The 24648-nt window shown below is 45.8% G+C and overlaps 1 protein-coding gene across 2 annotated transcripts in view; it reads left to right on the top strand.

Annotated features, from left to right (window-relative positions):
• The window catches only part of LMCD1 (LIM and cysteine rich domains 1), a 57297-nt gene that overhangs the window by 16287 nt on the left and 16362 nt on the right, over nt 1-24648 (top strand). Inside the window, exons 2-3 of one of the 2 annotated variants that reach the window (XM_028518878.2) lie at nt 14071-14159; nt 19699-19954. In XM_028518878.2, coding sequence (XP_028374679.2) covers nt 14071-14159; nt 19699-19954 — 345 coding nt within the window. The remainder of the gene's footprint in view (nt 1-14070; nt 14160-19698; nt 19955-24648) is intronic. The other variant, XM_036030859.1, reaches the window with a different exon arrangement.

The raw sequence follows: 24648 nt of genomic DNA, 5'->3' as shown, positions 1-24648 counted from the left end.
CTCATATTTGGTAGTCCCTAACATCGACAGCACTTCACAGTTTTCAAAGTATCTCATATGCATCATCATAGTTGATTCTCACAACCACCCCATGAAGTTGATAGGGGTTATGATCCATTTTAAAGATGAAAAAAAAAGCCCGGGCTGGTGTGGCTCAGTGGACTGAACACTGGCCTGTGACCAAAGGGTCACTGGTTTGATTCTCAGTCAGGGCACATGCCTGGGTTGTGGGCCAGATCCCTGATTGGAGGCACACAAGAGGCAACCACACATTGATGTTCCTCTCTCTTTCTTTCTCCCCCCACCCCTTCTCTCTAGAAATAAATTAATAAAATTTTTAAAGATGAAAATAATTCAAGTTTCAGAGAGCAGAAATTGTTTGCTGGGGTCACACAGGTAGTGAAAAAAATAGCCAGGGCTCAGGTTCAACTCCCCAAGCTCCAACATGAACGTCCTCCCCCAGTACTTTGCCAGCAAATTCAAGGGCAGGCATGGATAAAGGGATATTCCAAAGCAGGGAGCCAAGACCAGAAATGCCATGGAAAGTCTGCAGAACTTAATGACTCTCACGGATTGGCCTGGGTTTTCACAATTTCCTAGTGCTTGTATATATTCTATTTCATGGAAAGCCTGTGGTTGCTACATTCTGAGTTTCTCTAAAAACTGATTTTTTCTAGTGAGTCACCTTCCAGAAGGTTCAGAAACTGGCTCCCCATCAGGGGAACATCTCCTACCCTCTGGGGTACACCGTGAAAAGAATTGACACAAACTAGAAACAGGTGTCTCAATGAGGAAAATTTGGACTGTGCCCAATCAGAAGAGCTTTCTTTCCAAGTCTTCTTGCCTTGAGCAGTTGATTGGCATTCAGACTGCAGGTCCCGGTGACTGCATGGGCAGGGATACCATAAACATGGGAGAACCAGTGGGTCTGGGTGGCAAAGAAGGTGAGTTGGCAGTTCTATTGATCTGTGTACATGAAGAGATCCCAAGAGCTGAAGACACTCCCGGAAGTAAAGCTGAGAGCTGGAGGGAACGGTTGAAGCCATTTGAGTAGATGAGAGAAGAACATGTCGAGAATGTAGAGAACACGAGAGCCAGTGCTAGAACTTTAGAAGGAAGAGGGAGCCACTGAGGGAAGCAGAGAAGGGTTGGCCAAAGGGGTTAGGTGACCCCTTCCCTTTCAGGGGAGGCTAGAATCCTAGAAACCAGAGGAAACCTGGATGGTTCTTTTTTTCTTCCAGCCCCTCCTGCAAGCATCAGCCTCAGATGTGTTAGATTTTAATGCACCAAGAAGCACTGATGAAGGGCAAAAACGGAAGTGTTATAAAAGAAGCTAGTCGAACAGAAGTTTACTGAACAGCTACTATGTGCAAGGCATTATTTTAGGCACTGGTGATAGAGCAATGAACTAGATATGCAGGGACCCCGTCCCCATAATATTTGCAGTCTAGCAGAAAAGAATGACATTAAAGAGTTCCATCCATGATTAAATAGTTACAATTATGATGGGTACTAGGAAGATATATGAGATACAGGGTTTTCTAAGACCATGTACTAGAGGCTGAAGGAAGATTAGGAATTCATTAAGTGAAGGAAGGGAGAAATGGTTCAACCAGACAGAACTGAATGTGGGCAGACTCAGGCATACAGGGATTTGTTGTCATTCCTGGGGCTCTTGGTTAAATGCATAATTCTAAATTTACTCAAGAGGTCATTTTCTGGAGAAAAACCTGGCTTCTGTAGTTCTGATTTTACACTTTAAACATGTTACATGAGCTTCACAGGTGAGACCTTAAAAGTGAATCATTTGCAAAGTGACTAGTCATGTACTAATTTCTGTTTCATAAAACTACACTGAGAGAAACCTGACCTAAGTATTCTCTAAGTTATTTTCATGTCTAAGAATCTGTGATTTTCTTATGTCAGATTTTCTTAAACACAGAGTTCAACTATATAAAGTATGTACAACTACTGCATTATGTAGGGGTAAAATCAGGAAAAGGAAATATTTGAACGTGTATTGAATGTTAGTTTTAAAAACATATGATAGCACAAAAGAGAGAAGAGGGAAACCATTTATAAGAAGGATACTTATTTTAAATGGAAAAAAAGTTTTGCTAAAGGCATTACACTAAAACACAAGTGTTTTTCTTAACATCAAGGCACCAGTATTGGATGAAAGGGTTGTGTGTGTGCACATGTGTGTGAATGCTTCCATTGTCAAACCTTGTATAAGTTAACTTAAGAATTTGGGCCTGAGATTTTCCAGCAGGAATCATTTGCATCAGCAAAGCCTGCAGACTTTTTAATAACAGTGCTGCACATTTACACACGGCACATTTCCTTTTAAGATATTAAGATTCAAATAGGCAAGATTAAAAATTCTCCAACTTGGTTTGCTAAGTCTCTCCTATTTCCAAAATTATTCCAATAAAAGTGTGTTATCCTTGGAAAGATCAGTAATGCTGCAAGTTAAGAACTCAGACATGCATGCTTGCACACGCCCACACCAAATTACGTCCTTATAAGAAGACATCAGGCCGCTAAATTCAGGAGAGTCTTATAAAGTATGGGAGGTACAATAAGGAAGTACTGACCTCAAGCTTATGGTTTTCTACTTGAGGAGTCGTCTATTAGGAGCTGAAACCTAAGAACCATGAAGTCAATTAGACTTTAATTTCCAAGTGCAACCTGAAGATATCAGGCCTGGCGACACCAACAGCTTGTTCTCATTTAGGAAATGGGGAGGGAGGAGTAGAGAGACCCTACTCAGACTTTATTTTCTTTTATTGTGACACCCCCCTCAACAAGCTACTTGGTAAATCTCTAGATAAGATTCCCCAGGGACTCAGGATAATTTCTGGCCCATAGTGAGGCTGGTGGCTTTACTTATATCTTCCAAAAAGCTGGTAGAGCCTGCCCAGGAAAGAAGAAAAGACCATTTCAAGGAAGAAAGGGAAGGAAAAAAAAGATTGCATTGGAGCCTCTGGAAACACTTAGTTCAGCAAGAAATGCCAGGACAGCTCTTGACCTGTAGGGATCCCTTTCATTGTCAAAGAAAATGCCCACCCTCTGGGAATCTAGTTTGGAAAGATCAATAGAAAGTCTGGAAGTGTGGGAGACAGGAGGACCCTCCTCCCACTGACTATATCAGTTAAGCAATGAACCCCTCAAATAATAGGCTGACTTTTCTAGAAACTTGGGAAGTTCTCAAAAACAGAAGAGAAAGCTTTCATCCCTCAGCTGGTTTTGTCAGCCTGCATTTATGCAATTACCTGTGCATGTTGTCCTGGCCAGTGGCTGCATCTCCTTCAGTCCAGCAGGGTCCCTTATATGTAAGACTTGTGGACCTGTGTCGGATACAGCCACATGTAAACATCAGCTATCAGCGAGAAGCAGGCACAGAAGAGTCTGGCTTCTCTTCTGCCTGGACTCTGCCAAAAGAACATCAAAGTCCTAGATTCTCTTTGACCCCTCACACAGATCCGATCATGGAGCCCCATTACCTTTGAAAGATAAAAGATATTCTGCAAATATTTCACTGCTGCCCACATCGAGCTGAGAGAGGGAGCTTGGCTGTGCAAATTGTTTCCTAGAATTGCTACAGCTCTTCTGTCCAAATGTCTTTTGTGTCAGGCCTTTCCAAGAGCTTCAAACCCTTGAAAAATGTACTGATTTGAGTCTTATCGCCACTTTGACTGTGTTTCTTATGAAAGTGCTAAAAAAACAAAAAAGTCAAATTATCAAAAAGGCAGACAGAAGAACGGAAGAAAAAGGGGCAGATAATCCCCTATCTTGGCTGGCGGAGTGCTCGGTGTCTGCTCCAACATGCCAAGTGATAATGGGGTAGGAGGTAGACATTACTAACCGCCTCTGTTGGCGACCAAATAGCAGGAGGAACTATGGTTGTAATAATTCATTTTTAATCAGGAGGTTTCCAGGATTCAGACAGTTAAGAATGGGGTCATTGTTGGGAAGGGGTGAGCTTTTAGAGCCAGTCACCCCAAGGTGGGCTTCAACGCTTACTCCTGCTATGGCCCAGGGTCTGGACATTCCTGCTTTTCTGGAACCAGCTGGAATCGGTGAGACTTCACTGACCAGAGAAGGTGGAGGAGGCAAAGGCAGGGTCTTAAACAGAGAAACTTTTATTTTATATTTCCTTCCCACATCTGGGTTTGCTTTTCTACTCAGTTTTCATGGCCAGATTAACCCTTTTTATTCACATCTGATGTGAACCTCAGGGATCTCTAATACTTTCCTCCCCTGGAGGGGAAGAAAGAGCCAAACAAGTGATTACGACTGTAGAAGTGTTCTGTGAGGGCTAGGGCATGGTGGTTAAGAGCTTATGGGGGTAGGGGAGGAGGTACCTAGCCTGGGAAAATCAAGGACCTCCCTGAGGAAATAACAGGAGTTGGGTGGTGGTTTCCAGAACTTTCCCAGGGGCATGTTTATCAAGGAACCTGAATAGATGATTGGGACCTGCGTCTGGACAGCTAGTGTGGGAGACACAGGAGCAGCAGGCCCCTTCCCCGACCCCCAGAGTCAGGGGCCACCATACATCCTGTGACCTGCTGTGACCTCCAGAGCAACATGTTAGGTTTCTTTGAATTTGATGCTCCTTCCTGGCCACCGTGACTTTAACGTAATTCTGTCTGCTAAACATGATGTTTTGAGAGAGGGAGGACAGTAAGGAGAATGTGGTATAGTTTGCCCCAAATCCAAATTCTCCTAGAGTTGAATGTGAACAAACAGACACAAAAAACTAAAGCATGGCCAGGTGGCTCAGTTGGTTAGAGCATCAAAGGTTATGGGTTTGATTCCTGGTCAGGGTACGTATGGGAGGCAACTGATCAATGTTCCTCTCTCACATCAATCTCTCTCTCTCTCTTCCTCTCTCTCTCTCTCTCCACCCCCCCCCCATCAATAAACATATCCTCCACTGAGGGTTAAAAACAAACAAAATAAAACACCATTTCTTATAGAGAGTAGAAAGTACCCTTTTGTTGGGCATTTTTATAAAACTGTATTTGCAGCATCAGACACTCCTAGCATCCTGAACTAAATCCATCACACTAACTCTTTCTACCACATGATAAATTTAACACACACAAATAGGAAAATAATTGAATCTGTACCTTGAAATACCAACAACCCAGGCACTTCTACAATTAGCTCATGACCCAGCAAACATTTTCCTACTCTGTGGCTTTAAATAGGAAGGAAGGAAGGAAGGAAGGAGGGAGGGAGGGAGGGAGGGAGGGAGGGAAGGAAGGAAGGAAGGAAGGAAGGAAGGAAGGAAGGAAGGAAGGAAGGAAGGAGGGAAGGAAGGAAGGAGGGAAGGAAGGAGGAGAGGCAGGGCAGGGAGAGGTGGGGGAGGGGAGGAGAAAGTTTTCCTTCCATAGACTCTACATACTAGATTACTTGAGTTAATCTCAATTTGTTTAGTCTGTGAATTTTCTTCCTCATTACACAGTTCAGGAAAACAGTATCTAAATTAAAGAGATTTCTTCATATCTGAGCTTGTTCAGATAGAGAAGTAGAAATAGCCAAGGGGCAACCCTGGGGAAGAAAGGACACATCACACACACAGACACCTGTCACCAGACATTCTCTCTAATGCAGATGAGGACTTTGCTGCAGCCTATGTGAGAGTAGCTGTGGTTTTAGGAAGCGCTTTATCTAAAGTTGTTTCAATGGCCAATTTGCACATCATCCTAGAGACCACAGGTCCATGGTGCAGAATGAACATTTGAACAAGGAGAAGGACTGCCTGCAGCCAGTTCTACACTCTTCAGCCTCTTGCTACCATATTCTAAGCCTGCTATCTTAAGGCAAGGTGGGATAAAAGCTAGAACCCCCTCAGATATGAGCTACAAGTCCCACTTTTTCATCTCATGTTTGGGGAAACAGTTCTCTTGGCCACAACCTTTGGCCCTAGCTTGAGGCCTTCCCAACCAGAGGGGGAGCATCAGTAGGGAGATAAGGAGCCAGAGGTCAAAAACAAACAAGGCAACAGTGCTGCTTGAGGCTGGAGGGGGCAAGACAAGGAGCATTCACTTTACGTTAAAACAGGGAAAAAAAGATGGTATGGAAATGCATGCCAAAGTCATCCTGATTAAAAGCTAGCAGACTGGAAAGAGCCGGGTTGTTGGCCTTTCCCCATCATCCCTTGGGTGGGGCTCTGGACCCCAGCCTCCACCACTGGTGACAGGACATGTGACAGGGAGGGTTTACGGTCAGGAAGGGTGGCAAATGGAGAGAGCTACTATACTGGTAAGTATACTGATTGCAGGGCTGGGTGAAAAGTGTGAAGGGAAGGAAAAAAAACCTCATAGACAACAACAATGTGGTGACAACCACAGGGAAAGGGGACATAAATGGTGATGGAAGGAGACTTGACCTGGGGTAGTGAACACACAATACAACTTTTAAAAATAAAAATTTCATAACCCCCTTTTAGCAACTCGTGTTTTCAATTGTTGGGGAGCTTCAAAATTTGGAAAAAGTCCAGGCCCCTGTCTCAATCCTGGGGCCCTTGAGCAGGAAAGTGAAGTGCAAGCTCCCCTTTATACCTCCCAGCTAGGCCGCTCTCCAAAATTGTCAGACTTCCTGAGGAAAACCAAACAATCTCTCCATGATGCAGCTTATAACCATTCTGGGCCTTAGGTGTTCCCAGGTTGGGTTCCTCCATCTGATAGGATCTCTCAGTTCCCAACCTCCATGGCCCTGGAGGGTGGGGAGGCCCACCCCTGACTTCAGGCCTAACAGAGGGTCTCAATATCCAAGAGAGCCCCTGAGAAAAGTCAGCCAGCTGGCGAAACTTAGAGGAAGAGGAAAGGGTGTAGCTTCCCCTCTACACAGATGTTAAGAGAGTTACTGCATTTGGCACAAAAGCCTAGGAGGTGGGCTTGTGCCAGAGCAGATGGGACCAGAGTGAAATGATAATAACAAAAGTCAGACATGCTGTAAAAACTCAACTTATAGGAACTGTGATCTGCAAGTTGAGGGTGTGGGTGTTAAACCAATGATGTTAAAGATGTTAAAATCCAAGTTGGAGCAGCTGAAGGTACAGCATGTGGTTGGAGCAGCAGTTGGTATTGCACAGTTGTTTCCAAACTTGTCTGTATATTGGAATACCACAAGAAACTTCCAAAATGACTATAGCCTATGACCTGCCCCCAGAGATTGTGGTTGAATTGGTTTGGGGTGTGGCCCGTACTTTGGAAGCGTTAAGAGATCCTGAGGTGATCCTCAATGCAGACAAGTCCCTAGCTACTCAGGGTGGTCCCTGGACTTGCCAAACCCCAACCTGCATGTTAGCTGGATCCCAAGGGACCTTTATGCTAATTCATGTCAGGTTAACTTGAGATATGCTACTTTATCTAATTCTGTATTTCTGTGAGTTACCTGAGGAAAAAAAATGGAAGGGCCCCAAAATATCTGGAAAAGGCCTCTTGGCATCATCTGAAGTACATTGGTTAAGTTTAAATGGAGATTCAGGACTCAGAGAAATCTAGGTTCATATCCAAGCTCCAGTGCTTTGACATGACCTCTTTGAATCCTCTTAATGAGGAAACCCAGCTCCTCCTTGGTTTGCCTAGGGTTTTCCTGGTTTTGTCACTGCAAGTGTCTCTTCCAGGCCCTGAATCAGTCTCAGGCAAATCAGCACAATCAGTTCCCTTCCCATGGACTCACGTGCAGCCTGCAGATACCAGCAAAGATCAGTGGTTCTCAGACCTTAGTTGTACATCCGAATCACCTAGAGGGCTCGAACAGCTATGACTGGGCCCCACCTGCCCAGTAGGTGGCCTGATTCAGTAGGTCTGGGTGACAACTGAGGATCTGCAAAGCTAACAAGTTCCCAGGTGCTGCTTGGGGAATGCACCTCGAGGACCACTGCCAAGGTAACCTATCTCATACAGGTGTTGTAAGATTTGCAGGAGCTCAGGCTTAGCACAGTGATGGAAAACCACAAAGCCTGGTACTTGCTACAGCTGTTATTAATTCTTTTTATAACGGAAAAGATGAGCCTTATTGTAATAACTATGTATAATGCCAGGTGGATACTAGACTTACCAGGGGAATCACTCTGTAAATTATATAATTATCTAACCACTATGCTATACACCTGAAACTAATATAAAATAATATTGTGTCAACTGCAGTTGACAAATTTTTTAAAAAGATGGGACTTACGCTGGTCCCTAAACAGTGGGTGGGGTTGTAGCCCTCTGAGGTTTAGATGACCACAAACAAAAATGCTATGTATGTTTAGGAGAGCTGCAGGGGGCCCAGGTGACTGGGAAGGGAATCTGGGTAGAAACAGTAGATGAGATGGGAAGCAGAGATGGGTGAATGCAGACAGGTGAGGGGGCCACATCATGGGAGCCCCATGACATGGAGCACTCAGCAACTTTGGTCCCTTTAAAAATGGTTCACCATTACTTCAGAACAAGGCAGGGGTGCTAGTATCCTCAGTATAGGCAAACTATTAAGAGTTGAGAATAAACCCAGAAATGACTAGCAAGTTGCTTATTATCCAACCACCTTCACAACTTGGGGCACAGTGCACACCCCAGCTCCCCCGGGAAGTACTGAGCACACCCGGCTCGTCGTTGTGTCAGGCTTCCAGGGAGGGGCCGGTGCACTAGGGGAGCCAGCGCTTTTTTCCCACAGCCGCTGCTATGACTCTGATTCACTCTCTTTTCTGGCCACCCGCCTGACAACTGCCTCGAGGCCTGTCTGTTGCCTTGAACATCTATTTACACTTTAGTTTATTTAGCAGAACAGGGTTGGATGGTGGAAATCCCAGGACCAAGATGATCATGGCCTTTTCCTACTGCCCCCAGCCCTGGCCCTTCCAGGACTCCCCCACCCCTTCAGATCCAGCTGGCCCGATGCCCAGAGTCAAGGCCAGACTCATAAGAGGTTGTCTGGGGTCTGGGACTCCTGGTGTGGTAGAAAGTCACAGGATCTGGATTCCAAAGACATGAGTGTGAATCGTGTTCTGAGCAACAAATCCCATCAGCCCTATGTGCTTGCTTTGCTCATGAGCCAAGTGCAATAATATATCTGCAGCCCAGGGTTAATATGAATATACTTTGTAAACTGTAAAGTGCTTGGGGGAAAGTGCCATAGCAGATTGGATGAGAGCATAGCTCTGAAGTAAGACCTACTTGGTTTCACTTCCTGCCCCTACCACTTACAAGCTATTGGATCTTAACCTCTCTGGACCTCTTTCTTCATATGAAAATAAGGTTAGTGAAAATAAGTTCAGTAAAAATATCTCTCATAGGTTCACCCAGAAGCTCTAGTTACATATCATACAAATGCTTGGCATTTTCTTGGCACATAAGGTGTACTCAGTAAATGTGAGCTACAATCATAAACCTGAGGAAAGATCAAACACTCTGCTTACAGGCCAGTACAGATAAGTGTAGATCTAAAAGGTGCCTCCCCCCAAGGAGCCCCTGCCCAGGCCATTGTGAACGGACAAGCTGCGTCTCCTCTCTCAGACCCAGGCAGGTGTCTCCAGTTGACCAGGAGTGATGAGGACACCTCACAGGGTTGTCATAGTGTTTAAGGAAGAGGATATTTCAACAAAATCACTCCGTCAACTGCCAAGCTGTTATTATTTGAGGGTTGTTGATGGTAGTGGGGTAGTTTCAGGATCATTTTTCTGTATATGACCTCAGTTCTTTTCTGGACCTTCTCATAACTTCACCCCACCCCAGTCATCTCCACCCTCTCTCCTGGGAACCCCTAGGGGAGGGTTTGTTTTTAAGCAACAAAGCATGTTGATCAATAATTTTCAACAACACGTATGCTTATGGAGCTTACTTGTAAAAGACATGTCAGAGTAGTAGACTTGGAATACAATGGAGTGTCAATTCAGAACACACCAGCTCAGAAAGCTAACCCATGGATGGAAGGGGGGCATGTGATGATGTTAGGATATAATTTTCAAAAAGGTAAAATTGTGACTCTCGTGCAAATATAAATTAGAACTTAGCAAAGATTTTAGTCCACTCATTCATTAAAGAAGGACTCAGTGAGAAATTTAGATTAATTCAAAAACCATTTAAGGAGCTAGGTATTTATAGTCAATTTAAAGTTAAGATTGATGGGTTAAGTACATAACTAGTTCATGCCCTGTAGGACAATAAACCATATCCTTTGGGGTTATCTTTTTCAAAAGGAAAAAAGTTATTTGCATTTGTATCTCTGCTGGAGAAAAAGGTACAATGTAACACCAAGTTTTGGAGTAGAGCAAAGTAAATTTTTCTAGATAATCCTTGGGGGTTTGGGGACAAGGTGCAATGTCATATTGCTGCCATATGACATTGAAAGGATCCTCACCCATCTTTCTGTCTTATTGCTAAGTTCTGGATAACTTTTTAACAATTAATGGTAAATAATTATTTCACTTTACAAACAACCTTTTACATGATACTTACAACAGCCTTGTTGAGACAAAAAGGGCAAGGAAAACTAATTTATCAGAGGAGGAAACTGAGATAAGGAGAGAGAAGCTGACCTGGGAGGAGAACCCCTGGTAATAATTCTAGCTCCCATGCTCACCCCTAAACTCCATATTGCATTTCCCCTTTCTGGTTCCTCTTCATCAAAGTCCTACATGGTTCTTGGTGACATTGTCCCCCCTTAAGACTTCTCTTGGGGTTCACCTGAAGGTGAATGCTCAAAGGAGGGAGGAGCCCCTGTTGACCCTACCCCTGGCCTCCCCAGGGGACCCCTGGCCTAAGTCCTTTCCAGCCCCCCATACAATGCTGTTCCACAACATCAAATGAACCACATCCTACTATCCCGAGCCAAAGAAAATTGTCAAAACATTTTATCCTCCCCTCAAGAAAAAGAACAAAATAGATGCTACATTCAAGAACCCATTTGTTTAAGTGACAGGCCCTTTTAAGTGCTTCTCTTCTTAGCTACTGCGAGCCACTGCGGGCCACTGTGCCATCTTCTACCAGAGACACAGTCCACATCAGACAAACCCACTGTTTATAAACTGGAATATGTTGTTTGAAACACTATTCCTGGTTGATGTTTTCCCCTCATCAATAAACAGGATCATTTTCTATGTCGGAGATAACTGGGTCTGGATGAATCGTATGCAGTGGACGAATGGCTATTTATTGTGTTAACAGTCTGCCAGGAAGCCAGCTGCAAGTGTGGTCTGATGGCCCGAACCTATTTCTTCCTCAAAAGGCCATTTACTTTTCTCTCCCACAGACTTCTGTCACCATGGAAACTGTCCCACTAGCAGGATGGAGACTAGGGCCAGCCCTCTGCTTCCTACACTTTAGTCAGAGAGGCCACACATGTCCATGAACCTAAGGAGGTGTGCAGTTAGAAAAGTGGTTCCTCTGAAGTTCCCTAAAACTCTGAAGCTATGGGAAAAAATGTTTTTGAGAACACCTGACTCAGGGTCTCTCAGACTGTTTGCACAAGAAGTGATGACAACGATGAACAGTAAGAAATCAGTACAGGCAGCACCCTCTCCCTGCAGCAGCCCATTCCAGCCTCACAGTAACTGCGTGGGGCAGGTTGGTTCCTATCACTCCCCCGACACAAACAAGAAACTGAGACTCCACCAGTCCAGTCACTCGCCCACACCCAGTGGCAGGAAGGCACAAAATCAAGACTCTCGCCACCTCTCTTCTCACTTCCAGTGCAGGCTAGCACTTGAAAGGCTCTGGAAGCCTTTTTGCATCCGGTGTTCATCATCTTCATTTGATCGTGCAATCCCTCCTGCCCCTGGCCCTCAACCACTTTGAAACATCTCACAGAACAAAGACTCTACAGAATGAGACTTGGGCAGCCCCAGTTCCGGCTAGTTTTCTCATTTTACAGAGGAGCAATTTAGGCTGGGTGAGGAAATGAGTCGCTTCTAGCTGCACAGCTAATAAATGTCAGAGTTGGCACTGCAGGGCCACCCGCCAACCCCCCACCCTGCAGGCCAGTGCTCTGCTTCGCTGTGCTGCCTTACATCACTGTTTCTAAACCAAACCCTGAGCCAGCCGCTCAAGTCTTCTGGCCAAGCATCAGGACTAATCCCCTCAAAGGATGACTGTTAAATCAGCCACTCATTAAAGAACAATGCTCAAGCTTGCAGGGTGCTTGGCCACTTATGAAATGCTTCCACATAGCTCTTCTGTTTCCAGGCCTCACTGCCTCTGGGTCTATTTAAAACAAGCCAATGGTGGCACCTTATTCATAAGTTGTATACCTCCCAAAGTAACCTTTGAAGCACTCAACTATGAAGTCTGAAAGGATTGCTGCATTTCAACTCGCAGAATCCAAGGTGTCAAGAACAAGTGTTTGCAAGGAGCAAGTTTTGCCTGTGAATGAACGCTCCCAGCTCAGGACGAGGGGGTGGTGGCACGCATTGCTTGTTTTCCAGTTTTAGCACAAATCTAATACTGAACAGACACAGATATGGATATATCTCCCTCACATAGGTGTGACATGGTTCTGACTTGCCAAAACTGTGGATGTGCATTAGAACCAAGAGCACTCACATGTCCCAAAGAGCATGCTTAGACTGTGCGTAGTGCTACCCATCAAGGTCTTTTGTTCCTTTTTGTCCTTGCACATTTTCTTTCTCCTGCCAGGAAGCCCTTTCTCCTTTTCTGCGAGTTCATCTTGCACTGGCCTGATCCAGAGTCACCTCCTCTAGGAGGCTTCCCTGGATTTACCATACAGGTTTATTGACACCTTACTCTATGCTCCTGAAGTCTCTGTGAAATAATATAATAGCAGCTGATATTTGTAGTGCCTGATGCAATCAGACACTTTACATACATTATCTCTGTACCCCTCTGACAGGTGAGAAAACCTGGCTCATTTGGTCCAGGTCAATGTAGTTGTTAAGTCATGAAGCTGGGTTTGGAATTCAGGTCACTCAGACTCCAGAATCCATGTGTTTCTACTATACACTCGGCAACTTTCCTCAAAATTACCCTTTCCAGCAGCAGGTGATAAGTATGTTTTTCTTTCTCCATCTCCCCCTAGATTATGACTTCCTCCAGGGCACACCTGATCTTGGGATGTATCCCCTGTTTGTGGCACATAGTAGATGCTAAATAAATGGTTAAGTGGCTCCATAGCTTGTGAATGATGAGCTTATCCCTTTATTGCACCAGCTGAGGGAACCTTGCTTTTTGATAAAATCATAGTACATATACATACCAGTACCAAATCATCCACACACATCCCCACTCCCAATGGAGAGTCAGGCAAGATTCTCAGCCAGCAGACCCATATACTGACAACCCACTGCTTCTCTAGGTCTAATATAATACAACTCTCCTAAATTTTGTTAAATTGCAGATTCTGATTTAAAAGGGCTGGGGTGGGGCCTGAGCCCTTCTGCAAGCTTCCAGCGATGCTGCTGGTATCAAGGCCTCATCTGAGAGCCAGTAGGGTCTAAGCACATCAGCAGCAGCAACCATTGCACTTCTGCTACCTTTGGCTGGTAAGAAACATTAAGAACCGATTCATGTGTCCTTCTCTTTCCAAAGCACAGCCTGATTTTCTATGTTTCAGCAAAATATTTAAGTTATGCTTTGGGCTATAAACTTTTGGCAGTGCAAACATTGGTTTGCGCCTTGCTTTAATCACACACTATCAATAAATTACAAATAAATGAGGGAGAGGGGACATTTGCTAGAAGATTCCATTTCAGTGACAAGGGAATCCAAGGAGTGGGGGAGGGTAGAGGAAGGAGCAGATGGTCCCTCACAGCAGCCATGGTAACTAGTGACAGCACTGTGGGTTGTGAATGAGCCCCCACTGCATTTCTATTGGGAAGTGCCCCACCCTTCCACACATGCCTGCCCTATGGCCACTTTCCCAGCTGGTCATCTGGCAAACAGTAAGTAGTGGTAAACAGTAAGTGTTCCTGGTAAACAGTTAGTGATGGCTTACTCATCTCAAGCACTTTGAACTCCACACAATCCCTTTGCTGGCATGCCAACTCTTTTAGAGGTCAAGCATCCCTGATCCAAGATGTTTAGAAGGAAAACACCCTCTTTTCTGCTTCTTTTCCAGATGTCCCTGGGCCAGCAGCAGTCAGCAAGAGGTGTGCCTTGTTTGAGATGCAAGGGGACGTGTTCGGGCTTCGAGCCACATTCGTGGAGGTAACTGAGTTTGTCAGGAAGGCTCTGCCTGCCTTCACTTCTTGGCTGTCCTTTCAGGGAACCCTGGTCATTCTCTGCTGGGACTGCTTAGGATGCACATTTTGGAGAGGAGTGGCTCTGGAGCGAGTGCACTCCCACTTGGCCTAACCCGGCAATGCCAGAAAAGCCCTGGGGGATCCAAGATGAAGAAGGAGCTTCACACTCCATTAACTGTTTCGAGGTGGAGGCTCAGCCCAGCAAGGACTGCGCTGGGAAGGTGTGGACAGTATTAGCCAGTGCCTGGTCCACTCTGGGTAGAGCTGTCTGTCCTGGGGTTTGGTGCATGGCGCTGATCTCCTCCCACTGTACCATCATCCCTCTTGGTGTGTTCTGATCTGAGGATGTCCCTGGGACAGAAATAAAAGTCAAGTTGTCTACACACTTAGAAACCAAGATGTGATATTCACATCCACACAGGAGGACCATAAGAGCCAGCTGGACTTTTCTTTTTACTGAAGACTGAAAACTAGAAGTAGGCTTGCCACACTGCACAGTCGCAGTACTGTTCACATCAGCATCTGTGTGGATGGCACCCCCAGAAGTTGTGCAGGGCACAGCATGCGTGACTGTCCCCGCAGTCCTGGTAGACTTTGTAGGGCACCATAGCAAAGAAGGAGCTTTTATCTCCACTGCCAGAACATTGCCTTGGGCACTCAGTGGGGGAACAAAATTTGGGAGGCTTTTTGTCTCAGAGATGTTGGCTTCCACTGTAAGAAGGCAATTATTAAAATATTTATTGAACTGAACTTAATCTTTTGCATTTAAATGTTGAGATAACCCTAATTAATAGGTATTACTATCTCCATTTTGCAGATCAGGAAACTGAGGGTGGGTGAGGGGGAGATGGCTACTGTATGACAGGATTCAAACTCGGGTCTGTGGAAAACCCCATGGTGAACTCTCAACTATTCTGCAGTACAGTGCACCATGAGTTCTCAAAGCACGAAACTGTCTTTGACCCCATTCCCTTACCTTCATTCAAGGTCATCTAATTCAAGACCTTCAACGTTATCCAATCCCAATTCCTGTCCCTGCACAAATTCCTCCCAGCAATTTGGCTAAAACACTTCCAGGAAGGGGAACCTCCTTCCATGCATCCATTTTGGCCACTTGAGCTCTTTCTGGCCTAGAGAAAAGCTACTTTCCCTATCATGTCACTCCATTGGTCCTGAATCTGCTGTCAGGGTGTCATAGAACAGTGTTTAGAATCATCAGCTTAGGATCCTTAAGACAGCCTCGGAGGCCTCCTTTCAGAGTCCTTGGGTAGGGAGCTAATGTTCCCTGAATGCACACAGAGTCCATTCAGTAACATTTTCCTTATCACAAGGATCACACCCCAGTGCTTCCTGTTGTCTGACATCTCAAAATAATCATTTAATATAGTCTGTCTGGTTTTCTAGCTTTTATGGGAGGAGGGAAGTTCTGAACACCCTGTCCCTCATAGCTGGAAGCAGTTCAGCAGTTCAAATTCACATGAAGTGAATTTATCCTTGAGAAAGACAGATTGCAGCCTGTAGGTCTTTCCTTTATCTCAGGTGTCATCTTTGGTTTAAACAACCTTAACAGGGACTTAATTGGAGCAGTGAGGTCCCACCCTTAGGGAGGAAACCACGTCAAAACCACAATTATGCTCCAGTTCCCATACTCTCCATAGTTTTAAATATATGTGAAGATCAAAGTGGTAGCCAGCCTGGTTTAGTGGGAAAGGCTCTTAACTAATAATCACAGGACAGAATTCACATGCTGGCTCTGCCTGAAGAAGACCCTTCCCTTCCCTAAGCCTCAGGCTTCCCACTTGAGAAATAGGGGCTTTGGAACTGATGTGCTCTGGGGTCCCCTTCTGGCTTTACAATTCCATAGTTTCAGACAAACTATTTACAGTCTAATGAGTGATTCACATGGTTAGTAGAATTAGAATGAAATTAGTATCAGAAGCCCAGAAGAGTAGCATTACATAGACAGGAGGGTACAAAGGCAGACTTTCAAGACAAACATATCATGAAAACAGGGAGGAGCTTCTCCACCAGCCTTTAGCATCCTGCACTCCCAATAGCAATGCTGGGCTCCTTGCCCACCTAGCAGACTTCACAGGATGCTGTATTTCCCTTCAAAGAGAGGGAAAACACACCTTCAGGACTCTAGGTGTTTCAGAGAAAGCCCAAGCTCTCTTCCCAACACGCATAGATTTTTTATATTGTTATTATTCTAATCAGCTGTACTTTTTTCAATATACACTGCCTTCAGTGGATAGAGGGGGAAAACTGATTTAAGGGAAACAGGGGACATACTATGAAAAATGGCAGTGAGACCACTGGCTCTTCAAATTACAAACTTTTGCATTCTTCGGAGAGTTGCTGTTGGTGGACTCCCCCAAACTGCTCATGACAGCACCCCTTCTCACAAGGTACTCTCTCCAGGCCAGTGTCAGCAGCTGCCCTGGGATCCGTAGTGTTAATTCTGCCTCTTCTCACCAGGGCAGGGGATCTGCATCAATAATGCTGCAGTCACATGATAGCTGGGCTTCCTGGGCTTTTCGAGGGACAATCTAGAGAAAGTCAACCTGAGCTGCTTAACTTCCTGACAGGGAGGAATAGTAACTCGAGTGCTTTTGTGTCATGGAATCATCTCGGGAACAGGATCACAAATTGCCTGTGTCCGGCTCCCACTGCAGACCCACGAGTCTGACTAGTGGGGGCCGGGGCAAGGTATGTCCAAGTTCACCCTGCTCCGAGGGTGATCTGGATACCCAGCAAAGTTTGAAACCTCATCAACTAGACCAGAGGTCAGCAAGCTGTCTGCAAAGAGCCAGATAGGAATCGTTTCAGGTTTTGCAGGTCACAAGGTCTCTGTCACACCTGTTCACCTTGGTCCTTGTAGCATGAAAGCATTAATTTATTTAAAGACAGGATATTCAAAATTTTTTACCCATTTAAAAACATGAAAACTCTTCTTAGTTCATGGGCCATACAAAAATTGGATTCGGCCTATTAGCCATGGTTTGACATCACTGATGTATACCAACCCTCTCATTTGATAGGTAAGAACCTTGACCATGGACCTATGGTGGGCTAATGTGTAGGCTGGGACCAGATTCCAAGGCTGTGCCTTTTGCACAATTAAAGGTTGCCTATGACAGATTGCAGAAATGGCCATTTTAAACACCACTAAGACCCTGTACGCCTGTGTCCACTACAATCGTCGTACCTGGAAAGAGTGCGACGGACTTCTATAAAGTCCCAGCCATGTGCCTGGCAACATGAAAAACAAAGGAGAAGTAACATGGACACAATCTCAAAGAGTATCTCATATTTGTCAATATTTTCCTTTTCAAAGTGTTTACATTCCCAACATCTCTGTTAGCATCCTGAGCATCTCCGTTAACCAAGAAAGCAAAAGGCAGCTTCCTCACCCAGTTTCACATGCAGGAGGTATTGGGGAAGTCAGAGGACCCGTGAGAGACCGGAATTTCCTTCACTTCCTTCCTCTTCCTCCTCCTTCCACTTCCTGCTGTCACTACCCACATTAAACCAATGGTGCTATCACCTGTCCTCTTGGAGAAGCAGTCTCCTTCCTGCCTCATAAAAAGGAGAGGCGAGCGATATTACTGATCATAATCAAAATGCCCCAATTCCACAAAACAAGCAACCCTTTCTTATGAGAACAAAAAGACCTCGTTTTCATCCTGTATCACCTTTAGGTGCTAGAATCGTCCTTGAGATCACCAATTTTAACTTTTCTCAAATTGCAGCCCATTGAATAGGAACTTGGACTACAAGCTTCTCCTCAAATAATGTTGGGAATGCTGCCTTCTTTCCCCACCTGGGGTCATACTGCACATCAGTACATTAAAGACAAGAAGCAGCCTCACACTAAAAAATGTGTTTCACCCTCTGTAACCCACTGCTTTTCAAACTCATCACCACTGAGCCCTTGTCCACAAGCTGCATACTAACATCCTGGAGAACCGGTCCAGTCCTGCAGAGCCACCACACAGCACATGCAGCTCTCACCTGGCCCAACTGATTCTACTTCACACTGTAGTTTCTCCCTGATTCTCCTGCTCTCCCAACTGGAAGTTCTGTGAAGATTGGGAGGGGATCTCCTCTCCATGTTACATGAGGGTTTTTTAACCTCAGCACTTTTGACATTGGGAACTGGATTACCCTTCATTGCAAAGAGAGACCTATAAATTGTAGGATATGTAGCAGCATCCCTAGCCTCTACCTATAGAAGGCAGTAGTACCACATTGTGACAATCAAATGTGCCTTCAGACATCACCAAATCCCCCTGGGGGACAAAATTGACCTTGGTCAGGAACCACTGAGGTAAACCATCAAGGCATGCCCTTTCTAGCCCCACAGTCAATATTTATGATCTATGATTAAACGCATCAATCTCCTAAGTTTCAAACAGCCAAGGAGGGTGTCTTCAGGCATGTCTGGCTGGGAAGTACTCATGCAACTATAGTAACATGTCTCTTTCTGAGGCTGCCCAATTGCTGTGTTAGGTCTTGAAAGAGGTCACTTGACTTAACAAGCTCTTAAATGGCATGCATGGTGCGTCTGGGATACAGCATGCCTGTGGTGACAGGCCAGAAAGGGAGGGGCATTATTTTGCTTTCAGGACATAGAACTCTGGATTCCTAAACCATAACAATGTGACAAAATAGCCAATCACTTCTGTTTTTGTCAGAAAGAAGGCCCAGGCTTTATAGTGAATGTACAGCTTCCCCAGGATGCTTTTCCTTTTCCCAGCCTCATGACCAAGACTTGCCAGTGAACACCAGTCTCTTCAGCCTGAGGGGTTTTCTAAGTTCTTTCTCTTCCTGCTGGCTCCTGTCCACCAGTTTCCTGAAGAAATTTTCCAGCTCTATTCTAACTTCAGAATAGAGCTCAAGAGTTAAAAGTTGCTGAAGCTGTGAGGCTCAGGAATCTTGGGAGACAATATCAAATTCCTTAAAGCAGGGGGTCCACAACTTCATTTATAAAGGGTCAGACAGTAGTTACTTAGGCTTCGAGGGTCAGATGGTCTCTGTGCAGCTATGCAAGTCTGCCATTGGAGCCCCAAAGCAACCACAGAAGATATGCAAATGAATGGCCATGGCCTGGTTCCAATAAAACTTTGTTCACAGAAGCAGCTTATAGGCCAGGTTCAGGCCACAGGCCATGAAGACTCCTGCTTTAGGACATCCCTAATGAATGAACCAGCCTTTGCCACCACAACCACCAGAAGAGTAAATGTGCTGCTTTTTTTTTCCCAGCAAAAGTCATACCCCACAATCTCCACTGGTAGACAGACCGATAGACTAGAGCCTCCCAAATGTAGTCCCAACTCCAAAAAGGCCCATTGGTCTCATGTTCCCATGTGTTTGCTGCTAACCTTTCCAAGTCACTGGAGTTGGACTTTGCACTGCTTTCAAAAGGGTAGATGCTGCCAGTGGAGACTGCCTCTCTTTTCTGGAGGTTGATCTCACTTGTCCCCATCTCTGCCCCACCTCAGGAAAATATGCAAGTCATGCAAATGCAGCCAGGAAGACCACTGCCTAAGCTCCGACCTAGAAGATGATCGGAAAATTGGCCGCTTGCTGATGGACTCCAAGTATTCCACCCTCACAGCCCGAGTGAAAGGCGGGGATGGCATCCGAATTTACAAGAGGAACCGGATGATCATGACTAATCCCATTGCCACTGGGAAAGATCCTACCTTTGACACCATCACCTATGAGTGGGCTCCCCCCGGAGTCACCCAGAAACTGGTAAGAGAGCTTCCTCCAACCAAGTGGTTGTTTTCGTACCTTCATAAATGTTAGCCATGTCACAGGTTCCTGAATTCCAAGGACAAGATGAAAAGAGGGCAAGGTTATAGAAATAGTAGGGATGGCTGTGGTTTTGTTTCTGTTCCTACCTCACAGTTCGATCTTGAAGTGAAGGCTATCTGGTCCTCAGATTTCCTCATCTATAAAAAGGGTAGAGTTGTTCATCTGAACTCTAAGGGCCCTTCCAATTCTAGTTAAGGACTGCTTATGGTTCCCCAAGGGCTCCTCACTACTAAACAGAGGAGGGCTTATCACCCAGAACCCTCCAGGTGCTTGCCTTTATCTGTGCCATCTTCATTTCCCCTGGTGGCTGGCGTGTGCCATTTGCAAGCCTCTAGGAGATCAGAGAAATAGCCCTTGCTTCTGCTTAGCAGCTGAAGTCTCTTGGGCTTAGAAGGGAGAACCAAACTAGCTTTTCACAACTGTGGGGAGGAGATACACAAAGAAGGCTTGGACAAATGGTTGGAGAAACTCTGAGGAGGGTAGAAAGGATAAAGCCCACAGAGAACAGGCGACCTGCACAAGGTCACATCCTGACTATATAGAATCTTCTGGGGACCCATAAAAAGTCCCCATGCACAGGCCGATCACCCCAGACCATTAAATCAGAAGTTCCAGTTTGCAGGATCAGAATCACCAGAAGTGAGCAGTTAAATAATGTCCCAGGTAACACCACACGTGGCCACCTTCAAGACCCAGTGGCCAGTCCAATTCTGAGTACACCACTCAGATTTCAACAAGCATATGAATCAGCTGGAGAGCTTGCAGAAATGCATCCAGTAGGCTTGGGCAGGTCCTGACACTCTGCACTCCTGACAAAATCCCAGGTGATGCTGATGCTCCTGGTCCCCAGGCCACACCTGGGGTAGCAAGGGCCTAGACGATTTCTACAAATTAATGAGTTAAAAGAGGTCCTACAGTTTTAGTGATGGAAGCCTGACATTACATTTAGTTAAATCTCTCCTGGGAGAACAGGAGAACTTTTGGGGTCCTGCTTGGTTCCATCATCAGGGGCTCCCCCCACAGCTCCTCCTCCACCCCTGTCACCCAGCATGCTACCTTGCACTGGCCTTCCTCCTTCCCGCTTGGAACACACTAAGCCCTCAACCTCCTTAGGGACGTTGTACTTGCTGTTCCCTTACTTGAAATATTGCTTCCTGTTCTTGCATGGTTGTGTCTTTCTGACAGGTCTCTAACTGTCCAAACTATAGCAGATGCCACCCACCCTCCTGCTCTCCTCTCTCTCAGTTCTCCATTGTTTCTTTAGAAGCTTTTAGAAGCAAGCTCTAATTGTCTCATGAGTGAAGCAAGGCCCACGAGGGCAGACACCACAGTGTCCTGTACACTGTTCTATCTGGCCTCTTGCACTGTGCAGGTCACATGGTGAACTTGAGTGTTTGTTCTGTGTCGTCCTCCTGGCCAGTGACGTTGCACATGCAGTCTGGACTGGTGTCACTTCTCAAAATCCTTGTGACTGGTTCACAGTGAGAAGTACAAAAACAAGAATAAATGTGGGGAAATGTTTTTAGCAATTGACATCCAAGCATGTGATCAGAGAACTCTCATTCCCTGTGGTCAGACGTACATGAAAGTCTCACGTGTCCTGTGCTACCTTCTCATCATGTGCAAGGAGCTCAAACTCACCCTGCGCTAGGTGGGAAAACTAACCAAATAAACTTGATCCTTCACTATAGAGAGTTGGAGCAGCATGGTTCTAATCTAAGGCATAAGAGGGAGGAAATCCCTTCTAGATAAAGTGATAAAACAGGCAAAGATTTATTTTTTAAAGCTGTACTTTTTAAAAAGCATGTTTTAGAAGAGCACTTCAGCATTTGTGAGCTCAGCTACCCTATGAGGCAGGGATTTTTGTGCATGTAAGGAAACTCAGAATGGTTCATTGGCCTTTGCCAGCAGGGCTGAAACATGCCGGCTGGTTCCGAAGGCAGGTCTGGGTAAGCCATCAAGTGGGTCTCTGAGATGTCAATGGAAACTAAAGCATGCAGCTCATAAAAGAGCCAGCTGTGGGTGTCAGGATTTGACTGGTGAAAACCCCAAGTGCTTGGGCCCCAAACTAATCGGAGGACGGCATCATCAGGCCATGATTAATGGTGCCTCATAAAACGCACAGTATAAAAGCCATTCTGTCTACCCTGCATCTGGCCTGCCGAGCAAGTCACATCTTTGAGACTGGACAACTCTCCCTTCCCAACTTTTTTATTTAGTTCCCAAGTGATCAGGACTGATTATATTTTGGAAATTGGCCTGAATCTTGCTATCTTTCATGCTTTCCAACTATGAAAGCCAGAGAAATTCTTAAGCCTTTAAAAACTGATTACAGTAAACCTAATTGCTAACATTTATTGAGTACTTACTATGTGCTAGGCACTATGCTAAGAGCCATCCATGTACAATCTCACCTAAATTTTCAGTACTATTAGGCATGTACTATTTACCCTCATCTACAGAGGGGGAAACTGAGACTCAGAGAGGTGGCACTGCTAGCCAGATGTCCCACAGCTGACTTAAATGGCAGAGAGAGGTCTTGAGGTCAGGCCTCCCTGACTCCAAAGCTTGGGCTGTTCCCTTCTAGGCCAGGCCAGAAGGACTGGGCAGATGGAAAGGGAAGCACATACCTTGGGTTAGCATTTCTAGGGAAGGCTTCAAAGAATGGGGTTGGGGGGTGGATGTGAATAGATCTTTGAAAGCTAGACAGGATTTGGGGGGAGGCAAGATGGAGAAGATGAAGGGAACCAGCATCCATTGAGCATTTTGGATATGATGTCAGTACCTCACCACTCCCTGTGTGTAGGTCCATCACTGTCCCATTTTACTGGGGAGCAAACAGAGGCTTGTAAGGAACCTATGCGGAGGAAGAATTCACTCATACCTGACCCTCCACTCCTGCACACTCCGGCAAACATTGGTAATGAGTCAGAGCACTGCTTCCCACTGACCCCTCATTGGGCCTCAGAATCCTCACACAGCACTTCAGGTAGCCACTGTCAGCCAGGGTTGACATGCAACATGAAGCCCATTTCTGTCCTTGTCTGGGAGCTGGAGAAGAATCAGGAAGAGCAGGATCCAAATTGGTTCTTCTAATTCCAGAGCCCATGCATGTTCTACTGCCCAACCTTAAGAACAGAGCTCCTTTGCCTTCCACTTTTCTGTCTGCATTTTTAATTTCTCTCCTTATAAAGCCTGATTCCAAGAACATCTTCACCCAAGATGTCCCAGCCAGATAGCAGAGCACCAAATGACTCAGAAAGATCCTCATGAAAAACTTAAAACCTAAGCCTATCTTTCCAGCTGGGCTGAGAAAAGGTATCTTGCTAAAGGCTTTTGAAACATGACCTTAGTCAGCTTCCTGGATGCCTGGGCATCCTCTTATAGACTCTGAGTGGCACAGGCAGCTGTCTCAGACTCAAACCTCTCTCTCCCTCATCTCCTTCCCAGGTCTGTGCAGTCCACAATGACTGCCTGAAGGGCTGTGGTGATGTGGATTCTGAGACCCTCATCAGGGTGATTAGTAATATCTGTTCTGGGTATGTGACTAGGAAACACAGGCAGGAGTCTCAGGCCAACCAGGCAGGCATCACGAAACACACATGTGGCAGCTGGATGCGGTGGCTTTGACATTGCAAAGGCAGAGAGCTGGTACCCAGCTGGGGCTCGGAGCTGCAGCAGGAACACTGGGTCCCTGGGAAGAAAACTGCCTGCCTCCAGGGCCCCAGCCAGGAACACATGCACTCTTCAGGCCACACACACCCACAGCCAGGACAGAGCCAGGAAAGAACACTGAATGCAGGGATCAGTAGGAGACTGGCTGGTGAGGCCACTGCTCCAGGGCTTGTACCACAGAGTTTAATTGTAAAGCTGAGCAGGAAGAGGTGCAGGCCCTTTAAGGCCAGAGCCACAGATATACCCCAGGACTGGTGAGTCCTGGCACCAGGCGACATGTACCCAATCCACCCACCTTGACATGATGACAAAGGAAAACTACCCCAGTGAAGAGGGGACATTTTTTTCTCTTTGCAAGTCATCCATCTTATAGAGAGGCAGAATGAAAGGGGTTGGGACTCAATCTGCTGAGTTCAAAGCTGTCTCTATGACATACTAGCTCTGTGACCCTGGGAAGTAACTTAACCTCTCTGTGCTTCAGTTTCCAAAGAGGTAATACAAGTACCTTCCTCCCAGGGGTATTATCAGAATTAAATGTGTTCACATATGTAAAGTATCTAGAAGACTGCCTGGAATATTGTAATTACCACATGTGAGCTATCCTATCATTCCTATGCCACTCAACCTTCGGGAGTGGATGGCCCTCATTGAAGAGGTGACTCCCATGAGCTGAATCATCCATGTGACTGAGACAGCTCCAACACATTCTGGCAGAGTGAGCAAAGGCCCCATTCCACTACTCCAAAATCCTTTCTTAGATCCTGGGAGCAGGGCAGCCCCAGGTAAGAAATGGGAGGAGCTGGTGTGGGTGTCTGCCCCCTAGGGACTCTCCCCTAACCATCCCCCAAGGTCCTGAGCCCTGCTCCAGCCTGTTGGTTGTGGGACTGCTGCTTCCCCTGTCCTCTGGATGGTCAAATCTACTGCCCAACCCACTGTCCCCAGAAAGTCCCTGCCCC

Source organism: Phyllostomus discolor, chromosome 7 (assembly GCF_004126475.2).
Source record: "Phyllostomus discolor isolate MPI-MPIP mPhyDis1 chromosome 7, mPhyDis1.pri.v3, whole genome shotgun sequence".
NCBI classification, from domain to species: Eukaryota; Metazoa; Chordata; class Mammalia; order Chiroptera; family Phyllostomidae; genus Phyllostomus; species Phyllostomus discolor.
The sequence above is the reverse complement of the archived record's forward strand: the minus strand, read 5'-3'. Positions and strand labels throughout refer to the sequence as shown.